The sequence below is a fragment of the Protopterus annectens genome, chromosome 16.part0 (genome assembly GCF_019279795.1).
Source record: "Protopterus annectens isolate FY-2018-M chromosome 16.part0, PAN1.0, whole genome shotgun sequence".
NCBI lineage: Eukaryota > Metazoa > Chordata > Ceratodontiformes > Protopteridae > Protopterus > Protopterus annectens.
This window is the reverse complement of record NC_056750.1, coordinates 395,667,761-395,693,247: the sequence shown is the minus strand read 5'-3', so window position 1 is coordinate 395,693,247 and position 25,487 is coordinate 395,667,761. Positions and strand designations below refer to the sequence as shown.

The 25,487-nt window shown below is 35.9% G+C and overlaps 1 protein-coding gene across 2 annotated transcripts in view; it reads right to left on the bottom strand.

Moving 5' to 3' along the window:
* The window catches only part of LOC122791088 (nuclear receptor subfamily 5 group A member 2-like), a 643,734-nt gene that overhangs the window by 450,755 nt on the left and 167,492 nt on the right, over window positions 1-25,487 (bottom strand). Inside the window, exons 1-2 of one of the 2 annotated variants that reach the window (XM_044058885.1) lie at window positions 10,283-10,562; window positions 6,556-6,674 (exon numbers count right to left, since the gene is read on the bottom strand). In XM_044058885.1, the coding sequence (XP_043914820.1) occupies window positions 6,556-6,657 (102 nt within the window). In that variant the 5' untranslated portion in view covers window positions 6,658-6,674; window positions 10,283-10,562. Of the gene's footprint in view, window positions 1-6,555; window positions 6,675-10,282; window positions 10,563-25,487 lie in introns of those variants that run through there. The other variant, XM_044058884.1, reaches the window with a different exon arrangement.

The window sequence follows — 25,487 nt, the reverse complement described above, 5'->3', positions numbered from 1 at the left end:
GGTGTTCTATTCTCAAATAGAACTTCAAAATGACCAATTGCTGAAGCAACTAAATACAGATACAATTTTTTTCACCTACTAAAAGCTGAAGTTAGACAAGCAATTGCCATAAATGTACTCCTCCCAATAATTGAATATGACCTTCATACCACTTCATTCATTTCCTCCAAAAATAGCAAATCCATCAAAATGCAGACAATAAAATGATGTGATTGGTCAATCTTTCTCCTTCTAATGAACATCATTCTGAAATGCAATGAAAAACAAAAATGGCTACCAGTTACAGAAAGGGCAACCTTTCTATTCAGCTCACAAATGTGTAAACGTATAAATGAGACATACTACCCTTCACCTAAGCCTAAGCTAATATCCAGGAACCCGTATTATTCCTTAAGGGAAGATACAGCTACAGGACATTTTTAGCCACCCTTCTCTCTTTCCACAACACAAAAAAAATGATTTAAAATATACCCAGTTTCCTTTTCCTGGAATAACATCTAGATAACATTTGACAAGCTGAATCTTTTAAAAAATCAAGACAGTGCTGAAAGATACATTTCTATTTGAAAAAGAAGAAAAAATGCTTTAAGAAAACAAGATGATGATTTCATTCGGGTTTATATCACAAGATCGAAAGCATAAAATATTGAATGCAAGAACATCGACCTTCTAACCTCGAAACCTGACATCTTCAAAAGCTGAGAACATTGAAAACAGAAACCCTGGACGCTCATAGTTGGCTTTCCTGAACACAGACACCCTTACGTCACTGTGAAATAATGCATATGCATAACATATGGTACAAACTACGGTTGTATAGCACCAGAACCAGTAAAGATGTGCTAGTATACAAAGAAGTCATACACATATTAGGATGTGTTCTCATTACACACCATAAAAGTATTAGTATGTGTTGTAAGTACACTGTATAAAAGTAAGCCTTCCACATATGCTCCCAGTGTGCTTAGCTGTGACCGAATAGCAACATGGCTGCTGTTGCTTATCGTACTGCTCCAGGAGTACTAGGGACAATATATGCCTGTGTAATGTCTCAGATGAGGTTAAAACCCTAACCCTAACCCTAATGGCCAACCGCTGCTATTTGGAGGTTCCATTTTCAATGTTCTCAGCTTTTCAGGTTATCGGGTTTTGAGGTTTGAAGTTCGATGTTCTTGCATTCGATATTTTATGCTTTCGATCTTGTGATATAAACCCTTTCAATCAACTGCAAAAGTTCAATGGCTCCAAAGTAATCTCAGTGTTCAGTTCTTTATTTCCAAAGACAATACATTAATCAATTCCTAAATATTGAGAATTGTGAACATATGTACAATTTCAGCTGTATAAACTATCACCATCTTTACCTTACTGTACTATAAATGGACATTTGTTTTGCTAATCCACTTTTATATCAACTAATGTGGTTTACTATTGTTGTGTGATTATTCCATCTGTGATGTCACAGTTATATGCATTATAAATACAGCTAATACTCTTTACTAATGATTTTTGTGTAGTAGTTAGTGATACATTATTTTATTAATGTTTAATTAATATGTTTTCTCTTTTGTCTTTCCTTGATTATTGTAACATTTTGTGTTTTAAATCACTACTTGATGTTTTTACTGTATTGTCTATGCCACGTAGGCTTAACCTGTGACAGAAAAAAGTCTCAAGACCAACTCACTTAACAAGTCAATAATTAAAATAAATCTCTAAATCTCAGAACCAACTCGCTTACTTAGTTAACAAAAAATAAAATCACTAAATTTCAGGACCAATTCACTTACAGAATTAACAAACAAGAATTAACAAACAGTATAACTAAAACTCAAGAATAACCCACTTACCTAGCAAAAATAAATCAGTAAACAAGTAAATGGAAAATTACATTAAATTTAATTCAGCTAGATAAATATTTGCTACATTACCAACACGCTGTAATGTTTACTTAAAATTTAGTAAAGGAATCCCTGAAGTTGCAAACTCTCTACAATGTTTTGTTTCCTACCAAACTAGCAACCCATGCTCAGGAAATATTATAGGTTCATAGGTGTTTAGTAGGCTAATGACCACAAGGGCCTTTTTAAGCACAGTCATGCATTCCAAATCACTGGCAAGTTCTAGTACCCTTGATAAGTGTAAGCAAGAGCTTAAAAGGTGAAACATTTACAAGTAGGGGCCTGCGAGATGAAGCATTTACAGGTTGACTGTGTCCATTAGAGAATTTCCTCTTCCTCATCCAATTGTCCAAATAACACTTGAACTGGGTTAGGGAGAAACATTGCTCCTCATGTATGCAGAGCCTGTTCCAGAAAAGAGGGGGGTCTCAGGGATATATACCTGACTCTCCAGCAGGTCCTATTTATATCACAGGCAAGGTTTAATTCTTTCGAACAGGTAACTCTGGTGCTGTTTGTTTTGCAGATATGCAGGAGGTCCATCAGAGTGAGGTTTGACAATGCCTAATATTTTAGTTCAGCAATTCATCCAAACCAGCCCCCTTCAACACATCTGAGGACAAACATGTTGTGCACTTTATTACCTGCAAAAATAGCACAAGTGCATAGCAATAAAATGTAACTGCTTGAAGGTGTACAGAATTGTAGGACTTGAGGAAAAGACTGACAGTCAGTCATCATCTGGTCCAAATTAAGACATGTCGGTTGGCCATCTTGACTGTCACCTGACAGAAAAGAAGTGAGAACACTGAAGAACTTTTAGAGAAAAAGCATCTGTCAAAGAAAGGTAGCTTAAGGTTGGCATCTGCAGTTGTGGAGTGGCACGTATTACTCTGTGTATCTATAAAGCAGAAATATGGTGTTAAGCAGTGGTGCAGAAAGCATTACAAATCTGTAGGGCAGTAAGGGGATACTTACACTTCACACTACATGCATACCATACCTCCACTGTATCTTTGCAATGAAGAATAGCAGTCCCTTAGACGAGGGTGGGAGTAATGAAGTGCCTCCTTGAGTTCCAATTAGATGCCAGCTTGTTGGGAAAGCATTCAGTTACAGTCAAGCGGTCAGGACAGGACACAAGAAGTGATGGAGTCAGTCCACGGGACTGGTTCAGATGGGCATGGAACACATATTTAAGCAAATGTGAAGACCTTGTACCTATTTCAGACCAATAACCAGAACATCAGCTTGTTTCAAACGATATGAAACTAAGAGACTTTCTATGAAATACGTCTAAATATGTTTAAAGGAATTATAATGACCAGTGAGCATAAATTATTGAGAATAAGTATATTTTTTGTACTGGGTCATTCCCAAGAATTCACTTCTAAAATCGAGCTTTCTAGTTTATAAACAAAAAAGACTAACAATATTCATAGTTCTCATACAGGAAACTATGCATTCCATGGTATTAGTACTGCTGCTTGTATTTGAATCCTATAATTTTCCATAATTCATCCAGTAGGTTCAGTCACCATTTACTTTCTGTTACTTAGACTGTGTCACTTCAGATTTCAAGAAAGAGATAGTCTTCTGTCACGTAAAAACTTTATGCCACATATTGAATGTATCTTTTGAGGGAAATGAAAGTATGTTTCTTCTACAAACACATATTGGAAAATTGGAGACAAAAAACAATACCAAACTTTCATAGTTGTTATATAAAAGTGAAGTTAAAGAAGGGATTACAGTTTTAGAAAGAATGGAAGATCAAAGTATGAAACTTGGCAGATGCTGAAGAGATTTGGGGCAGAATGCCTTCATGAGCAGAATCAGAATATTTTCAACAAACTATTACCAAAGATGATGTGGGATGCAGGAGCAATGAAGTTCAAGAATGTATGACAAAACATGAAATGAGCTTAGCAATAAGACAAGTTAGAGTGAATAATGAACATCAGACTAGGGGGTTACTAAGCTATTCATATACAGCAGCTATCCTAAGTAGTAAATGCATTACACCATGACTTTTACTGCACTGCACGCTGCAATTACTCTATATAAAGAATCAAAACAACCCGTGTTTAACTGGTTTTCTATGAGACCCTTATTCTACAACTACCAGTGGCACAACACACACACAAACACACACAAAAACTCTAAATGTACTTACACTACAAAAGATATTAAATAGTAATGTAAAACAGTCAAAGTATTGGCAAAATTCAGCAGCATTTTAACCTGTCCAAAGACACCTTCGCATTCCCCATGAAGACAATGCCTAACAGTAAAAAGATGCTTATAGCTATTAAGGGCACATAAAACAAAAAGACCTCCTTAACATAAGATTCAGTTTCTTTACAATCTTATTACACAAGCTAATTTTGGTTGATTTATATGCCTGATCATATGAAGATATTTACTAATAGCAATGTTTCTACCAAAATTAATCAATGTGATCAATTTGCCATCAAAGAAAGAAAATGCTACTTTTAAAACAGCTCATTACTCATATTCTTCCCATGTAACAGCACATCCACTCAACATTTCAATCCATCTTTTTTAGAAGAAATGAAGCCAAAAAGAAGACATGCCAATCACTCAAATAATCAGCCATGTTTACTAACCATAGACAAGGGTTCACAATTAGGAACACAAGTGCAATTATTTGCATAGAAAAAATTATAGAATAACTGTTGGCATTTTTGTGAAGAATAAGAGGTAAGTGCAACATCTGATGTTGGTTAATCACTGTAACTCTTACTGTTCTCTCAAAAAATCACAAATTTCAGGAGGGTCAAAGCAAATTTTTTAAGCAAAATTGCAGATACCCTGAAAAATCAGAGACACAGGAGAGGAATGTAATTATTGTAGCAATGTGTTACTGTGGTCTCTATAAATGTCTGTACAATCATTTTGTGCACTTATTTCACTGTGTCAGTGTGTCTGTCTGTCTGTGTGCATCCCTCCATACATGTGTCTGTTGTGCCTGTGTGCATCCATCCATGTATGTATGTAAGCTGCCAGTCTTCTTTGTGCATCATGTCACTTCTGTGTCTGTGTGTTGTGTACTCAGGAATGAAAGATATAAAAACATATTATTTACATCAGATGTGACCATAGCTCCCAGACCCTTAGCACAAAAAAAAAATCTGTAGAAAGCCAAAACTAATGGGAGGACAAAGCCCCAAAATAGCGACAAATCTTAAATACTGATTTTTTATAAACTTAGAAAGTTGCTAGAATAAAACGTCTTGTGTTACCATACATTTTCTGAAGTATATGAAGTCCAAAACTCAAATGCCGGTCATTATTTTTTAATTCAGTCCTCAATGATTTGCCACAAAAATCCAGAAAACCACAAATTTCACAGGGGCAGACCAAACATGGGAGGCATAAATCTGTACATTCTGCAAAAATCTAGGCAGTTGAGATGTATGTGTCAGAATTATTGCTTTTTCAACTAGCTGTGCTTTGATTTTAGCTGCTGTGAAAGACTCCTAATACATGTGCTCAATATACCAGTTAACAAATAAAATTAAAGATTTCACAGCATTTTGCTTCAGATTCTGATTAGTGGTGCTCATATGTACGCGCGTGAAGGTCGCGCGTGCGTGTGCTCATCTGCCCTGAAATGTTAATTGTCCTCGACCATAACAGCGTATACCTAGTCGCGTATTATTGACACAAAGTAATAATCGGTTATAACATATTTAATTGCAACACAAACATTAAACTTAAGCATATCCGCACCACCTTGATCACTGGATGGAAAATCGCAAATTCACCCCCGGTTTGGCCTCCGTGTCTCTGACTGACAGAGGTCGACAGTAGGTAAATTAATCCCAAACAAACAACCCTACCCAAGAGGCACACACACACACACACACACACACACACACACACACACACACACACACACACACACCTTAACTACTTCCTTATTAACATGCCCCATCATGTAAGCTTCCAAGGACCTCTGGGACAAAACCGGGTTGGGTTGCACGGCTGGGCTCGTAAAGAGCCTTGTAAAGTCATTAGTTTAACCTGTGGACCTCGAAAAAAGAAAGCAATTGCTTCAGAAAAGTAAATAAACACCAGACAGGCACGCCATTTAATAGTAAACGTGCCACTGTGACAGCATTACATGTTGAAAAGCTCAAAAGTGTGCCTTGAGAATAATTAGAATATTCCACAGCGTGTGAAGCTCGATTCCAGTTCATAACATTAGTGGTAAAAGGCACAGTGAATATATCTTGTTGTGGTTCTCTCCCTCTCTCTCCACTTAAATATTTTGTTGTGGCTTTCCCTCTTTTTCCCTTCTGTTCGGGGTAAGGCAGTTAAACTCAATCCTCAGGATTTGCTTCGTTTATACTAATAATATATGCTCCTTCGTTTGTCCGCATAGATGAAAACAGTAGCTTTAAAACCCCGGCTGTTTTATATACTAAACTAAGACACTAATATTTCTAATGTCTGCCCTTGTAGCACACTGAGCTGCAGTGTGTGCTCACATTCAAATCTCTTCATAATTGAAGTGACAATTTTTAACATTCACTGAATCACTGCAAAGGTTATACGACGAGCATGGCCAAGTAACAGGAGTGCTAGCTACACCCCTGCATAGCTCTGCTCAGCTCTGAGCTCCTACCTTACAACTCTCACAGGTAAGCAGTCCGTAGTGATAGCCAGAGACTTTGTCCCCACAAACCGGACACAGTTCATCCAGGTCGTCGTCGTACGTGTAGTCCATCACCTTGAACTGCGCACCTATGGCATGCAAGAGAAAGGAAAGAAATTAAACGAAACTAACAAATATCAAGGCTAAGTCACAGCAGTGGCGATACTACTAACAAAATATGCAACGTACAATTCCAATTCAGATCCCTGTGGAGATGGCAGTAGATGACAGCTGACAGATTAAGTTCAGCAGCTGGATTTGAAACGCTACCACCTTCCTTTTACAAGGCAAGGCTATGGACATTTACCTCCTACTTACAAAACGAGACTAGCTCTTGTAACCGAGCATTAACAGCATCCAGACTGCTCTTCTGTTCAGTGCTAGCCAAAGGGTACCTTTAAGGCTGCAAAGGTTAAGAGCAATGAAAAGAAATCTCACCTGGAATATTATTTAAATGTTTTTTTCTCATCCTCCTCTTTGGATATTTAGAATTTATTCATTTAAATTTAACTGCAAAATGACTTAACGGTGAGCTGAGCATAGCAGAACCTGGTCACAGTCACACACACACACACACACACACACACACACACACACGCTAGCAGTTAAGCTGAACAAAAATAACTAATGCTGGTGTTGGGCGATTAAGCCCCATGCACTACCAGTTGGACATACAGACTTACTGAACCAGTTGCTTCCATTTATGAAGGGTACTTCAACAGGCGCTACTGTATAACTCAGAAAATAAAGTATGTCCTATAGTTTACAAAATGAATGAAAGCTAAGTCGTAGTTCTGGGTTTGGGATGTGTTACGTCTCAATTTTTTTTTACTCTGAAACAGCATAAAAAGAAAATTACACAAACACTTCCAGGCTGTCATTTTTTCCTTTTGCGCACTGCACCCGAAACTACCGGTATCTTGTCATTCCCTTCTTTTATTCCTTCAGTTTTATACATAGTGCATATCTGTCAGCCATAGCTATGCAGACTGCAACATGCCGAAATGAGAACAAATACAATTTGTATTACATGCAAGCTCAGCACCACTCTAGGTGCAGCGTGTTTTATGTGGAAGTGACTTTGCACTGGAAGAACTGCTGCGATGTCGGGTAATATGACATTACAAACGAGCACAAGAAAACCTTTAACATGGACAGTAACAATTCAGAATTGAAATGCAGCGCACAAAATTAACAAAATAAAATAGAATCAAAAATGTGATTTTTTTTTTTTTTTGGACAAGGTCGCATGTGCTCCTATCAATACTAGCTGATCCACCACGCGGGCATCTTCAGAAAGCACGAGACACTTGTCTAATAGATTATTGCACTACTTCAGTAATAAGTTAAGTATGACCCTAAATTACATCTCTAAAGAAAGATCAACGCAAGAAAACATCTGATAAAAGTCATAATTACAGTAAGTGCAGTCAGCCTGGCAGGGAAGCTTTGTTTAATGGATAACAAGTGTGTTCAAAAATAGTAAGTAACTTCCTGTCAATTTAATAGTCGCAAAGCAAATTAAAATTATCCTAGTGAAGATGACCTTTCAGTCTCCATTAGCAGTAAAGGGAATACACTCCGTTTAGTTTGCCTGTATACCTTGTTCCTTTATGTAATGCGTTGTCTAAACTGTACCTCAGATGAACTTTCCTCATTTTATTTAAAATGTATATGTTACACGCCGAAAGGGTTTGCAACTTATTCATTATTAAAATTTTAGCAAATATTTATGGAAAATAACATTAAATCCTATTCATTCACAAAAGCATATTTTTGTAAGTGTGAAATAACACGTTATCAATGATATGAGGTTCCCTGTCGAAGCTGTTAGTAAGTGTTCTACATTTTGCCCATTTTTTTCACATTATAAGGTCAGGTGAGATAATGTTCCACATTTTAAAGATGAAAAGTTGAGAGATACGCACAGCGTCAAACAACAATAAGTAACATTTTAATAGTGTGGTAGTTTTCGAACTCCCATCAAAATAACAACAATAACAATGTATTTATTAGACTTCTCAATACGACACATTATTCAGCTCCATCTGTGAATAATAGAATGTATATAATCAGCTAAACAGACAGACAGAATGGGTATTTTATTATGTAATACAGTCACATCTCTCAGGTGTTATGATTTAGGCAAAGCGCATGATTTATAGCCACTATAACGTATTGATTTTCGTCATAAATTATATTTGTTTAATGGTGCAGAATCATTAAATAACTGAACTATGTCAGTGACTATATAAGATCTACTGCTTGAAAACACTGCATTCTAAAAATAAAAAATAAAAAGATTCTCATTATGACTGTAGTGTGACCTATAAAGGCCTTTACTATAGTTTTTAATGTTCGATGGTGGAAAGATTTACATATGATACAGCCGTTCAGGCTAACCAGCTGATGCAAGCATTATTTTAAAAATGCGCTTCCTGTGTTTGCTGACAATTAAATCGTGTTTTTTGTTTCGGATGATAACCCGTCTTTGTTGGTAGAATTAGTAAAGGGTTACTGATCGTCTATGTTTTTTTGCGGGTCATCTATTAAAGGAATACGTTTTCCAACTTTCCTTAAAGTATTTCAGAAAACTCACTATCATTATTACTCTCGTGCGTCTCAGTATGAGATAAAAAGAAGAAACAACTACAATTCTGCAACACATAGATTTAAATAAAAAAATGCATTAGATAAAGGTGTCTGTGCTTATTAAGGTTCAATAAGAATTGTCCATTTTTATCTGAAAAAAAAAATGACGCCAATAAACAGAACACTTCAGTTACAGGTAAATACATGCAAATATTAATAAAGGCAGATGAACTCTGTGAGATATAAAACGTGGAACTTGGTTTTGAAATATATATATTTTAAAATCAATTAACTGTGAAGTATGTCTACATAGTTGAAAAATGTGTCACGTTAAGTATTTTTTCCAGGATGAGAACTTTCATTTCTTAACATGCTTTTGCTATAGTTGTCAAGTTAAGCATGTGCTCAGTCCTAAATTGCAATAACATTAAATTTCTTGGATGGCTTTATATTGTTTAAAAAGAAGCAGTGAACTATAGAAGTACCTAGAGGAGACCAAAACAATTCTGTGTTTTCAGCGTTGATAGCATAGTATTGCCATCTATTAGGGACTATCGAGCTTCTTTAAACCACTCTGACCAGAATCGATCTGAAATAAAAATGAAGTACGTAGGGATTTTCGTTCTACAATACACGAAACGACATAAAATATAATTCAAGAACCAAAAGTGTAGCTGAAAATAATTTCTAATCAATGACTTCTGTTCCTTTGTTTTTGCAATCATATTGTCATTTACTGCAGTCTGGAATGTGACTTCCCACCTCAATGCCATAAACTTGGCAGATTTGTCCAATTTTCTTGCCTGTGTACATATATAAGTAAGCAATTCATCTAATATTAGTTTGGGAAACAAAGCCCTCTAAACTGTCATAGAAGGTGTTCATTCATTGCTTTCTATAAATGATGGTCAAGTACTCAAACCTGCAATGACTTTGCCCGAGGTTCTTACTACCTACAGTATGCATTTACACTTAATTGTTGCAGGAGTCATCTTCTCTGTATTATATAACAGTTAAGGACGTCACAAAACATAGCTTTTTTTTCCGCAAAATATTTGTAGTGTGGTATGAGCGGTTTCAGATTATTACCCCCTACTCGTGTTACCTGCACTGACCGTCCAGTGTAGCACGCTTAGCAAAGCCGCAACTTTGTTCCAAATGGCGACTTCAGGGTATACAGTGGCATTTGCTGGAGCAAATCACAGAAGATAATGTTTTTGCAAATCCTAACAAAGATAGAAGTGCTCCCTGGCTTATCCAGCACTATTCGAAGGCGTCAGTCCAGTAGTATAGAGCCGCCGTTCTCCTACTGTAAGACCTTTGGAACAACGTGGGCACTAGATGGACAGCTAATAGCATCTACCCGCTCAGGAGCACTGCCTGCTTCGCACCACACCACGTGAAACTACTCACCTTGTTTCCTATTTACTCATTTCAGATGCCTCCCAGGAAAGGACCCCACCCAGCAGCCAAAGCAGCCAGCCAATCATGGAGGGTTTTTACAGTCCTGACCGCTAAGTATGACTTCTGCGGGAAATTACTATTGGTCTTCTTTTCTCAGAGTGGGTAGGAACTGCTGCTCTATTCTCAGAGGTTGAGTTTTTTAAAAGGTGGAAAGGACTGTACAAAGTGATCTAACAAGTGAGTAGTGCGGCAGCTAATAGGCACAACATTCCCTACAAATCAGAGACAAAGTAATCAGGGACATTTTAAAAATATTAGTAATGTTAACATAAGACATTGACAGAATAGAGGAATGTGAATTAATATACATTCTCTGAAGTAAAATAAGTATATAACTCTAATCATTATCATTATTTATTAAATGTAATTCTCCATCTTTTCAACAAAGATCACCAGTTTTAGGAGGGATTAGGAGGAACAGAGCTCAAATTTGAGTCAAATCAATGGCATCCCTGAAAACCAGGGCAGTTGAGAGGCAAATTTTACTTATATTTCTTTTTAAACTTATAAATAGAACTTACTTTACCTGCAAATGGACTTTATTCGATTTCAATAATATCCATACCTGTCAACTGTCAAGGTGTTCGCAGAATGTCCAGATTTTAGCCTCAAAATTTCGATCTGTTTCTCATAAAATTTATGGTTTTCTGGCAAATCACTGGGATGATCTGAGGAATTAAATCACTAAATAATGCTATACATTTGAGTTTCTGACTTCTTATCCTTTAGAAAATGCATTTTAACACGAACCCTGCTATTCTAGCTACTTTCTGAGTTTATAAGAGCAATACTTAAAATCTGTCCCTATTTTGGGGGCCTTTGTCCCTCCATTATTTCAGGCTTTGTCCTGATTTCTCAGGCTAACAGGTTGAGAGGTATGTGTAATATTACAGCTTCAGAGTATCCAGTTATTTCGTGCGTTTACTGTATTTGATTTATGGCCCCAGTTTTAGGATAACCAAGGCCTCGGGCAAATGACAAACAATGAGTAACAACAAAATAATACACTAAATATGGGCAACTACAACAAATCTAAATACTATGAACTATTAAACCCATTTGGTGTAACGATAGCTTACATAATAATAATGTGATGCAATTCAAAAGTACATGCACATAAATTATGTAGAGTAAACCACATGGAGAAGTTTACTTTGCAGTAAAGTAACAGCAAATAATATCACATAGATAGTGACTCCTTTCAACCTAGCAAACACAAACTAAAAGCCGTGCCCTTGATTGAATAATGGATCAGTCGTGAAATGCCCGTGACCAGGGGAAACAAGTGAAAATAAATTGTATATCATATTGCTCACCTGACAAAAGTATAAGCTTCCATTATTCGTGGACGGACACAACCCCCCACACTCATCTAGCCCCAAGGCACTCTGAATTATCCATGACTTTGCATAACGTTCCTAATCTTGCCGCATGTTGTTGCCCTTTCCCTTGTCAAATACTTAATTTTCTGGTTAATCGTTAAGGATTTCAGCCAGTCAATAAGACCAGATATTAGAGTTACTTTTTATTGTTTAGAAAATGCATGTTGGAGTAAACCCTGTTGGTCTATTAACTTTTTAAATGTGATTTAGGGTAATAGTTAAGAATTCTCCATGTTTTGTATCCCCCGTCATTGTCCCTTTACTTTTATAACTGACTCTTGAGGAAAGAAGTTGAGCTTCATGCCTACGATTAACCAAATAAACACATAAGTGCTTTAAAAATGACTGCAGTCATCTAAATACGGAATGAGACGCACAGACCACTCACTGCAAGCAACATAAAGAAACATGTTCACAACAAATAGTGCATCTAAAAAACGGGAATGCCCAGATAACGACACTCCCCTGTTAATAGACATTTCGCCTAAATGTATATTATTGCATGCTGCCACGAATATAATATTAATACTTCTCAGACAACTCTCAGTACCAGAATCGAGGATAAAGGCAAAAAAATTCAGGGGCGAGGGTCTCAAAATATATAATTATTAGTATAATTTATTCAGACAGTAGTCAAAATAAGAGTCCATGAATTAACGTGCATTTTCTGAGTTAAAAAAAAGTTCTTTAACTGCAATAAATAGCATTATTTTATGATTATAATCAGGTTTTTCTTAAAGCTTTCACTGATTTTAGGAAGGAAGGGGGGTGTTAAGCTAAACTCATTAATATTTAGGGACAGCTGACCAGTATAAAATATAAATTTAAAAATAGTCTACCTGGGATGTAAAGATGGTCTAGTACACTGAAAGGGATATGGCGATGGGATATGTGGTAATGATAGGGTGCCCCTCTCCAGTGCATGGTTATCCGTTTGCAGTTTCAAAGAACTGTGCCTTGTGCCAAGCTTTTATCAATCACACGTACAATTTCCCAAAAATAAAGTTTATTGGTTGCATTTATTCGTCTTAGAATACATTAAGGAAAATACATTATTTAAAACAAAATGTCTTACACCAACACATTCATATATTGTTTCTTCAGTATAGCCTCTTAACAGTGTCTATTCCCTGCATTTTTTTCTGTACAATGCAATGACATTCCTTTCGTTTTATACTAAAGCAATATTCAAATTATAGATACATTCCTCATTACTGTTATTAGCATTATTTTAGGAGAGTGTGTATGCGCGCGCGCGCGTGTGTGTGTGTGTGTGTCTGTGCATAATCAATGCACTTGAGAATTCAATAACATGTAACTGTAAAGAGACTCTTACTCAGTCCACCTAAATGTGACCGTAACTTAACCAAACTGGTGCCCAGCGTAACTCCTAGAAGAACAAACAATTGTTCCTTGTTGTGTTGAAGTATTTTCTGAGATAGTTTGGTAGCACTTAGGTATGCTTCTTGGTAATTTGTTGTCCTTTCATATTTACATTTTCATATTTTATATCTCACAGACATGCGCATTGTATGGTGGATTGTGTAACTGCTGACCCAATTATATGTGCCCGTTCGGGACAAACTTACTTCTCGTCTCTGTTTCAAGTAAGATGCCACAAGTTGTATCCGGCTTTACAGTTTCCAAACACAAACGCTTTCATCCAGTTTTGAACTGTGGACAAGTTTATCCGGACTAGTCATGGTTCATTAGGGTAGTGTTAGACAGCACAACCGTGCACTGGTGATACGAAGAGACGGGCTGAGTACATAATAATGGCAAATGAAAAAACTCACCTACCATCGCCAAGTAACTAAAACTTGTTTCTGTCCTTAAACACAGAGAGTGCAGCTTCATACGGTCGGTTCTGTAATCTGAATGCAATACGGTGGCAGGTGACTGCTTAGCACACAATTTTAAACTATATTTTAGTTTCTCCTTTCTTTTATTAACTGATAAAATTACGCCGGCCGCACGACATCTGTGATAACTTTGACGTCACACATACTATAGTGAAATAAGTTATTCTTGCGACAGTGTCACACGCAGATGTCTAAAGTCATTTTTCATTTTGCTGTATTTATCGCAGTGTGTGAGATGTGAATTTATACACATTATAGGAGCCCAGTTAAAGAATAATATAACCAAGGACACCTAGCATACAATCAGAGGTATTGTTAGACTATATTACATTAATAAATGTGAGAGATGGACACACTGATTTTATTGATATATGCATAATGCCATGAATAACACTGTCAGTTCGACTCTTTATCCATTCTGAATTCTGGTGAGCTAGGTACTTATGATTTAAAGCAATAAAGAAAAAAAAAACGTTGCACTATTCCATTGTTAATTTTTATGCATTTCTGGATCTAAGAAATATAGCTAAATGCAATTGTGCTTATATTTTTGTACTGGTTCGTAAAACGGTCTAAGGTAAAATAAATAGTCTCAATACAATTATTTCAGTCATTCATTTATTTTTTATATATAAATGTGATTACCGGGGTAGAATGTGTAACGTTTGCAAATGCAAAATGTAATTCAGTTGCAACTATTTTAAAAATATGTCTGTCCATTTTAAGACTGTCAGAACAAATACCTACATATATGCAAATGCCAAGGATATGTAAAGCTTCCACTGTAACTCATTGGCAAACGATACGGCTTTGTAAAGGAACTTTAAACTGTTTATCCATCTGGACAGCACGCTTATATATTTGTATGATAAAGACACCTCTTATTACCATGTTAGAGATTATTTCCGCCCTATTGATAAGGCATACAACCTACCTAGGGTGTGTTTATCTTTTCTTGTAGTTTCGGTGGACAGGTATCTACTCTAAGTGCAGCACACCTGTAGTAACTAGTAAACAATCTCAAAGAGACTCGAGATCAGAGCACTATAATGGTACTAAAAGAGGCACTTGTGAAAAGACATGACTTATTCGTTTTTGCATCAATTGTTTTATTTTGTTTCACAGCTCATTAATTTGTATCTTATTAAAATGTGCTTTTTTAATAAGAGCAGCTATACTCATTTCCATTAAAATTAAAATGTATGTTGATGCTATTATTTGAGGGTATATCCTATTGGCAATGCGAAATTATTTTTTATTTATTTTAAGCAGGATAGCAAAAGGTTGGTGATACGAAAGAGACGAACTGAAATTTCAGTATTCCTGGCTGGAAGACACATTTGGAATGCAATGCTTCTCATACACCCTAAATGCCTCTTGCTTATATATCCCGCTTCTAGTGCATTATCCCAGTAATTTGATTGAGTACACTACAATGCACGTAATAAAATACTGGTAGTAAAGCTATTACTTGGAGCAGAAAAACAAAAGTCTGTATGTGTTGTGAAAGGGGCAGGGAGAAACGTGACCATCTGTGAGGTAGTTTGAGCTAGTAGCTACTCCCATAAGATGCAGAACTTAAGAAATGCGACTAAAAAGACAACTGAGTACTTTAAAAACCCAGAATAGCTGTTTTACTCGCCCCCACACACACACAGCAGGCACGCACCTTAGAATAAACCAAGTTGTTTTTCATTATTAGTTAAGGCATCACAACAACCCGGTTTGCAATTTATTAGATCTCAGTGTTACTCCAGTCACCCAAAAGGAATGCGGTTCTGGTTTGTTCCGTCCACTTTCTGGCATTTCCCACTTCAGCTTTACTGGGATTATATTTCACATTGCTGATGTCCAGAAGCCAGTCATTCTCAGCACAAAATGGAGTTAGCAACTTAGCAGGACATTACTGTGTGTCGGCTAGGACACTACTAATCATATTTATTCTTTGCAGTTATAGAATTCAATATACAAGGAGAGTTTAAAATATTTCTATTTTAAAAGGATTCTAAGATCCACTCCACCGCGCTCTTCTCTGGTTCGTTATCATACTTGTTTAAGTTATACAAAAGCGAATTGAACCAAATGGCTGTTTTAATATTGCTACACAACTTCTTTAGAACCTAGGATTGCCACCTTTTCAAATGCCCGAAGTGGGACATTTTTGGTACAAACGTCAGATTTTGCAAGGCGAAACATACCCACGGCCAGTACAAAGGACAGAGCTTCATTTTTTTTTGCCTAAATAAAAGTTTATTCTTGTAGCATTTTAGTTGCTTATTCTGTTTCTTATAATATTTAGGTGCTTCAGATACAGAATAACTGTTTTATGCAACTATTACATAAACTATTATATAAAATATAAGAAATATTTTTGTCCTAAAATCTCAGGACATTTGCCATTTTTTCAAGTTTTTTTGCAGGACACAATTGCCCAAACAGGGACTGTCCCTCGCAAAGTGGGACGTGCGGTAATAGAACCGCAGTTAGTGTCTTTCTGTCTGTTTTAAAGTAGGGAAACTTGAGTGACATCCGCACTGCACACTGTGTTTTCCCCAGGCTAGCAGCCGTTGCTTTCTTAAATACTTGCAACTAAGTGCACCAAAATGTAAGCACTTACCATCCTTGTTTTTATTTGACTTAAATGGTGGATAAGTAAGGGCTGATTCTCACAGAATTATATTGTGTTACACACACACACACACACACACACACGTGTGTGTGTGTGTGTGTGTGTGTATACACAGCTCCAGGAAAGATTCAGTTCTTTATAGCGTATTCTTAAATTGGACTCCATGCGTCAGTGTTGTAGCCAGACAAATCCAATTTGTACACATATTCCTACTCAGCTCACCTCGGATAAAAAGGCACATCTCTTAAAATGTTGCCCCCATTAGTTAATAAATGCACGCAACATTTTCAGTTAATCAATCTAAAACTGTTGAATACACTGTTTTAAAGTAGCACTCCTTGTTGTGAGCATACGTGCTTGTTGTTGGGAGCATTACATTTAGACAGTCTTGGATATAGTATGCCCCGAAAAAGCCTCAGTATTTCCAAGTGATACGCATTGTAGAGTCCAAACAGTTTGCATGGCTACATTGCAGACATGTATATAATATACAGGCGCATCGCTTATAAAAAAACTTGTATTGGCTTTACAGAGGGCAGTGTAGGAATGCTGATTTTGGATAACACCGGGGCTAATAAAGTCTCTGTTGCAGTGTCCCGAAAGTGAGAAAATTAGTGTAATTCTCTAGAGACAGCAGCGAATTGTGAAAATCGCTCTTTCAAATTAATAGCGTCCCCCCTCCCAGCCCCCATCCTTGCTGCGTATATGTTGTAGGGTACCTTGGATGAAAGGGAATTCTCCCAAGCAAACGAGCTATGGACTTAACATTCCTCTGAGAGAGCAACTTCGGACTTAGCATTAATCTTCCGCTTTTCTCACTAATCTTCAGTTAAAATGCTAGGCATGCATCTGTAAATCCAAATATTCTTAACACACATGACCACAGTCATATTATGACACCTGTGTATTTAGGCCCTAAACAGGGACCACACCCGGTAGTCGTTATTCATGCGTTTCACCCAGTTCCAAAACCTACATTCAGGCAGTATGTGCGTTCCCAGGGCTGCGATGAACACCCCACCGCCAATATCATTGTGCTCATCCCGGGAAATCAAGCATGTTCTTACTTTAATATTGCAGGAAGCTAACATAGTTGGCCTCAAAACACATATTTAACAAAAAGAAGTCTGAAACTATAAGTTTGATATTGTTGACTGGATGCAATCCTCAGTAATCAAGGCAGGGAAAAAACGTGACACTAAATCAAGGACGTTCTGCAAAACGAGGAGCAGGTCAGAGGAATGGCACTGCTGACAATCTCTGTGCAAAGAATGCTCATACAGAATAAAGTTCTACTTAAGTGCATGTCTAAGTGTGGGGTATGAGCAAAATACGTCGTGTCTGCATATTTATGATGTCAGTGGCGAACTGGTGATTAAACTCGCACAGATACACACGTGTGTGTGTTAAGCACACTTTAGATCTGCTTGTGCAGTGCTTGTTCAACTTTCAACCAGCTTTGGTTTACGGAAGTTTTAATAAAATGATAGCATTACCGAGTGTGAATACCAGGATTAGGACTCACCTCACTTGGCTCCCCTTTCCACACAAAGTATAGGACTCTGTAGGGTGTTTATATTAGCGTGGGGAACGCATTGTCCAGGACAGAGTTGATAAAATCTTTTGGGAAACGGGAGTCAATTCAAGCCACTGCTAAAGCCCTAATCTTCACAAACACCTTACTTTGTAATGTATTTTTATTTGTGTTAGCCGTTAAGTTAAACATTTGTATTAGAAGGTGAATAAAGGGCTTGCATATACTCTGCCTTCTTCAGCCAGTAGAGGGTATTCATTTCTTCGTTAGATATATGTAATCTGCTTCTACAAACGGTAAGTCAACAGAAAACCAGATGGTCATTACTGGTAAAAGTTAGTAATACATTTACAATATGAATAACATTCTTATTTTAACGGTAAATAGACATTTTGATTCCACTCTTAATACACAGACTAGTATTTTGACCATTCTTGAAAAAAGTCCAAGAACGTCGGCTCAGTCAAGTGAAGTAGCCCTGGTGTGGCACCTATGTCTCTAATGGACAGAGACAGTCTGCGAACGCTTGATGCGCACTAGCCTGTATCGGAACCATATAATTCTTTGGAGTATTACACCCGTCAGCAATATTTTGATACATTTGGGGTAAACTTGGCTATGCTCCTACTTCTCAAGTGTACCTCATTACGAGGACCGTACCTCATTTGGGGTCTTAAAAAGTTCATGTTCCTCAAAGTTCCGCATTGAAAGGGTTTGTCACACATTCGGTGTTAAGAATTTTTTTAACAGCTATCCGTGGTAAATAGTAATGAATCCTATTAATTCATTTAAACATCTTTTTTATATGTAAAACCAGCACATTTTTACCACCTTATGACTTTCCTAGCTGAAGTTATGAGTAAGCCATTAGTATGTGTTCCACATTTTGACTATTTGTTCCACATTATGATGGCTACTGCTCCTCATTTTGGAGATGGAACGTTAATAGCTAAGGCTATGCTTCAAATGGGTCTTGGACCGATAATCTAGTAACCTCCTATGAACCTATGACCCCACAATGTCTGCTGAGATACAGTTGCCCCTTTGCAGTGTCCTTATATTTTAATTGCTCAAAGTGCAAACTTTTTTAAATATACTTTTTTATTAAGTTTAACAAAGATTGAAAAGTGGTTCACATTGACATTTTTTTTAAGTTATAGATTGTATTCTACTTTTGTACTATATAGTAATAAATAAACAAAAGAAAAACACGCCAGTAATCAATGAAATTCTTTCAAAGGGATATTTCTAAAAGCTCACGCATTCCTTAACCATGAAAAAATAAGTACGCTTCCCAGTCTGCATACATTAAATGGCAGAAGCCTTCTTTATGTATTCCACATCTTCAACAGCTGCTGTTCTTACTCCAGTCTCTTTTGTATAGGTTTGCTGAGGAATGCTGCCAAATATTCACAATTTTATAGAAAATGATTGATAAACATCGAAGTAAGTTATTTCAATTATGTTTACTTATTTTCTTAAACCAGGTTTCTGAATCAAAGTGTGTTTGAGGAAAGTCTGATCAGTTGTCTGTTAAATCATCTAAATTATTTTCATTTTTAATTAATTTTTGGTAAATGTATTTGACAGTGTTTCTTTTTTGCAGGCTGTGTGTTTATTCTTACATAGTTGAACATATTTTGTTAACCATTGACTGGATCTAAAAGTTATAACGCCATCAAATATATCTGTAATCATTTGCAGACATTTCCTTAACCTTGTCAGACTTAGGCACATAGGTCAGTAGTAGACTAACTGCCCTTGAGGGCCATTTTAAGTCTAGACAATTATCTCATTTGAGAATTAAACCCTGCACCTTATGTTTGTAAGGTAAACACAGTAACCATTATGCCAACCCCCAGCCATCATGCATATTTTCCAATGATAAAGATATATTGTGTCCATGTTCCTGAACCTTTACGGAAAAAAAGTATCTTTTGCCATCCAATTATTCTGTTCTATCACATTATGGTCAGTAGAAAAGCATTGGGAGTCTGAAATCTTAGATAGTAATGAAGGGGTTTTAATGCTCTTCAGTCAGTTAAATAGTATATTTTTCGGCTTTCCTTATAAAACTTACAGATCCAAGACTTTTTGTGCCTACAGGTTTAATTTTCCTAATCTAATTTTTTTGTGAAATCATTACCCAGCTGTGTAAACCTTGGCTTTAGATAATTTTCACTGTTGAAGTGACACCCTGACTTCATGCCAAAAATGGGAAAAAGAGGTTGTGGATGGATGGATTAGTTCACAATATATACAACAATACATAGAGAATACCCTGTGTGTAATATATATTTCAGATTACATCTGCTTTGGCATATTCCATATCATTTGGAAGTTCTCATTCCCATTTAGTTTTAGGATTTATTAATTTCTTTCCATCAATCCTAGGGAAGTGGATGCCCATAAAAATATTAGTTTTTGTTGGAACTTATTAGGGATCTGTTACCTAATAGGATCGGGAGATGTCTCAAAAGGAACATTAAGAATTATTATTCTGGTATTTTGATTTTGCTTTAAAGAAGTTAATTTGATTTCTTACCATAATTCAATTTGTTATTTAACTAGTCGAGAGTCTGGCAAGAAACTTCATCGAATACTTTACTTTTTTTCCATTTATATAAATTAATATCCATATATGTACAACTAGTAACCATTTCAATTGTATTACATGTATCTGCCTCCCACCTCATCTTACCATGAATTTTTAGAGGAACATATATGGATGTTTAGGCAAGAGACTTTCACAAATTGTTCTAATACACCAGTCACTTCACTTAAATGTTATGCTGGGTCTTTCAATCAAATAATGCAATCTTCTACAAGCCATGGAAAAATACAATCGTAAGAAGGTGAAATTCCAATCTCTCTGAGTCCACAATCTTGATCCGTCCACAGTGAAAGAATTTTTACTTCCAGTACAAACAGCAGAGGTGATAACGGACAGCACTGATGCATATCTTTTTCAATTTCAAATGTCTCTGAGGATATTGGACCTGTATGTAGAAACTATGACTACACAGCTCCAAATAGACAAAATTTATAATGTTTAGCATTTGGTCCCAAAACATGTAAGACTTATTCAGAACATTAACAAAATTAATTGAAAAGCTCTTATAAGATAATATAAATCACACAGGAAACTCTTACTCCATTTACTACAAATTCATATCTAAAAGTATGCCAGTGAATAATTATATATGATTATTATTATTATTATTATTATTATTATTATTATTATTAATACATCAGACAAATATTTTTATCTGATTTAACAACAATAAAAGATTTTCAACTGATTTTGTTAACATTCTGAAGAAGTCTTACATGTTTTAGGAAGAACATGCCAAACATAATACATTTTGTATATTTGGAGCTGAGTGGTAGTGGTTTCTACACAGATTTGGTTTTGGGTATTGTTACGTTGTATCTGCATAAACCACTAAGGATATTGGACCTGTTCTAGCTGCAGCTTGATGATAAGCATATACTTGAAAGGCCTCCTGTGTTTAGGCAAGGGTCTGTCATCAGAACGGCAATGCAAGTGGGTGGGAACCACAGTCCATCTTTGGGTTGGCCATGCTCATCCTCCCTAAATGGGTCATCAATTAAAAATTGGGTCACCTGCACTGTAGTCAGAACTTTATCCCTCTACGTCACCAGTGTAAGAATCCATTTTTCACTAATGTACACAAACTGTAATTCAAATACTATAAATACCTTTTGAAAGTTGATAAGTAAAGTGAGTAATTTTAACAGCGACCAGTTTTGAATATTCACCTATATTCTTATAAGATCTGGGTAACCCCCCAAGCACCTTAACAAAGCATTGCTGGTACTGAGTGATTAAATATGGAACACTTTTTCCTATTCTTCTCGCTAATATCTTAGCATATATTTTAGTTTCAAATGGGAGCAGAGGTCCATAGATTACCTGTCTAGTTTTGTCTTTGTTAGTCTTGATATATTGGTCTATAGTTTAACCAGTTTAGTTTTATATTTGTTAGTATTTTGGCTTTTCTTGATTAGTCTATGACTGTCAGAATTTCTAGTGCATTCATTAATGCAGCATTTTTCCTTAAATGTTTGTTTGACACTTGGTAGCTGGCAGCCTTGTAGAAATACCTATTCATCAGTTCTTCCATATGCAGGTTTCACCTGTAGAAATTTTAAACAATCTTGAATAGTGTTTTGCTTATTTCTAATTGATTGCATTCAATTCTCCTTATTCCTTAAAATTGTTTTGCTGTAGATAGTGGAAGACCATATAGAAATACATTATTAATAATTTCTTCATTGAGAATTCCATTTGTATGAATTTTAAAATATTCTTGATTTTGTTCAATTTATTTCTAATTGGTTACATGGTATCCTTCCATTATTACTTTGTAAGATTAAATGTGGTGGTCCTCATACCTGTTTTAGATTTCCTGCTTAAACTCTGGGACATGTGAATCACTGACCCCAATAAAATGATTCAGTTCTTATATGGGCAAATATTGTGATGATTTCATCTTTCATTTTAGGTTACTTATCTGTCATCTTAATTTTTTTTGTCTTTACACCTTGACTTATTTTAGGTGTTCTTCCACTTTTTACATGCTATAGTTTGGTAATATTGTGTACTTTACTGCTTTCTCCCCCTCTCTTTAGTAATTTGTTCTAACCATTGTTTACTTTGCTTTGAAAAACTCCTATGTTCTAACATTATATTTGGGTTCCTGTAAACATTTTGCTCAGTATTTACCCACCTTTTCTCTTAACAAAGCTGTCTAAGCAAACACTTTAATATTAATAGATCTAAGTTCTAAACTGTTTCCCCTTTGCTTATCAGAAAATTTGAAAAAATCCAGACTACTGGCGGGCGGCACAGTGGTGCAGCGGTTAACGTTGTCGCCTCACAGCAAGAGGTTCTCCGGTTCGATTCTCGGCTGGGGTGCCTTCTGTGTGGAGTTTGCATGTTCTCCCTGTGTTCACGTGGGTTTCCTCCGGGTACTCCGGTTTCCTCCCACATTCCAAAGACATGCATCTGGAGCATTTCTCCCCGGGCCTCCGCTGAAAACAGGCTTTGTGGAACCTAGTCGGACATTCCCGGTCAACAAATGTTAAATAAAAAAAAAAATAAAATACTTACAATGACATGCCAAAATAGCGTTTAACTTTGTAACAATATTAGTTAACATACACAAGATCAACCAAAAGTCAAGCTTGGAAGCACCATTTTTGTCCTGCTAAATATGTATAATATTTGTTAGAGGAACATGGGCTTTTGTTGTGACAGACCATACCCACAATCAATGCAAGGGACTGTGTTTTAATTTATCAAGCAAATAAAAGCTCACTATTATAAAATGTTATTTGTTTCTGTCATTGTGTATCCTATTAAATGATTCCCACTTATCCTAAAATTACAGAGCATTTTCATTTTGTAACAGTTCACTACTTCCCAAAAGGGTGCTGTCATATAAAAAAGAGGCACAGGTTGTAGTGCTATGCATTGTTGTAGGAAAAGTTCAGTTTAAAGTGCCTGCTTTTACTTATGGGCATTACCTTTCCAACTGGCGCTCTTCAGACCAAATATCATGCCAAAATTTATGGTTTTCAATTGGTCACCAGTTTGTAGGGTAGTTTTTAATTCTATATAATGCTTTAGTTTGCTGTTTTATTTTACCTTTTAGAATTAAAAGTCATAAGTGATTTGATTAATTTCACTTTTTTCAGAACATGTAAGAGATAATCATATACAATATTTGTGCATTTTGTTACATTTCTGAAGATTTATGTAGGTTTTATCAATCCATCCTAGGAATAACGAATTGCGGTATATAATATGCTTCATTTTCAGGACACATATATTATTCTCATTATTTCTTAGCAATTACATCTACTAACCATATTACATTCAACAAGCATTTTATGTCAATATTATTTTATTAAAATCTAGAAAAGTCTCCAAATTCAGAAATACAGCTTGCAAAATGACTTCTGTATAATTTCAGATTGACTATTCAGAAATAACTACAATAAATACTATTAAAGCACAGATAATTCTACCTGGAACTAATTCAAAGTTATCAAACTTCTTCTCTTTAGGCATTACTAATGCAATGCAGATAAGCTAAAGTTTACTAACTCCTACAAATTCTATATGGTATGATCAAGGCCTTTCCTTAACTTCTATACTTTTACTGAAATCTTTTCATAAAATACATAATTGCAGCATTTGAGCAAAATTTAATATCTTGTTACATGTGAAATATGGTTAGCAACTTCCAAGATCATCCTCTTTTTAACCTAGAATATGCCAGGTGTTGATTGTTTACTCTGGTTGATTTGAAGCAACATCTCTGTCTAGCAATGTGAAATGATTTCCTATTGCAAAAGGAGTAACATTTTTGCTGTCTTCTTTTGCCTTTAAATTGTTGCTCATGAACAACTGCCCTCTACTAGTTTAACTAGAAACTAATAAATTTCACTTTCTCCAAATTACTTTCAGTGCTACTTCTCACACTTTACTCAGGCCTATCCCCCCTTAAAACGACTGAAAGTTCTTTTTCTGAAATAATAACAGCTGCCTGGAAATGTATTAGATATTAATTCAAAACACAAGCAAATCAGCTTCTTTTACACTTCTGCTACTGAACAATTGAGCAGATACTTCTACCTGCAAATGTTATGACTCAACTGAAATATCTTCAACTAAGTTACCATTATTTTATGGAAGTTTTCCACTTCTTTCAGGCACCAATCATTCTTACATCACACAATTTTAATTTCTCATCCAGACATTACTTCTTTTGCAACTGAATTGCTAATCTGTGATCTAACAAACACATTTTGTTATGTGCATGCTTTTAATTGAAATTAACTATAAAATGACTATTTTCTTTGTACTTAGCATTCCTTTACTTCCACTTCAATGCACTAATATGCCTCAAATATTTTATTACTGCCACCTGGCACAAGTAATGTTTGAAGATGGCTTTAGAGGAGACAGCTTATTTATTTAACAAATGAATGGATGAATAAATAAAGACATCAACAATGTTACATGTATATAAGCATATGAACAGGCCTTGGCATTGATACAAGGCAGTAGGAAGTATTATTTGAAGACTATTGCTTCCTTTGTTTTATAATTTCACAGATGCTCCAAAATATTACTCTTGGATGTTGCAGCATATTTTTCTACACATCTGTATTCATTGGCTTTCACTCTAGCTAATGCAGTGTGCAAAATAGTTGCATTAGGAACCAATTACTTAAGACCAGGGTGTAGAAAGGCTACGGGTGCAAGCTGATTGATGATACACACAATGACTCTCTGTAAAACAAGGAAGCAAATTAAATTTCACTGTAAAGGAAAATAATGAAATACAAAGGCACCACCAAAGGGTAAAAGTTCCTGTGGCTCCGAGTACTGTGTAAAATAGCAA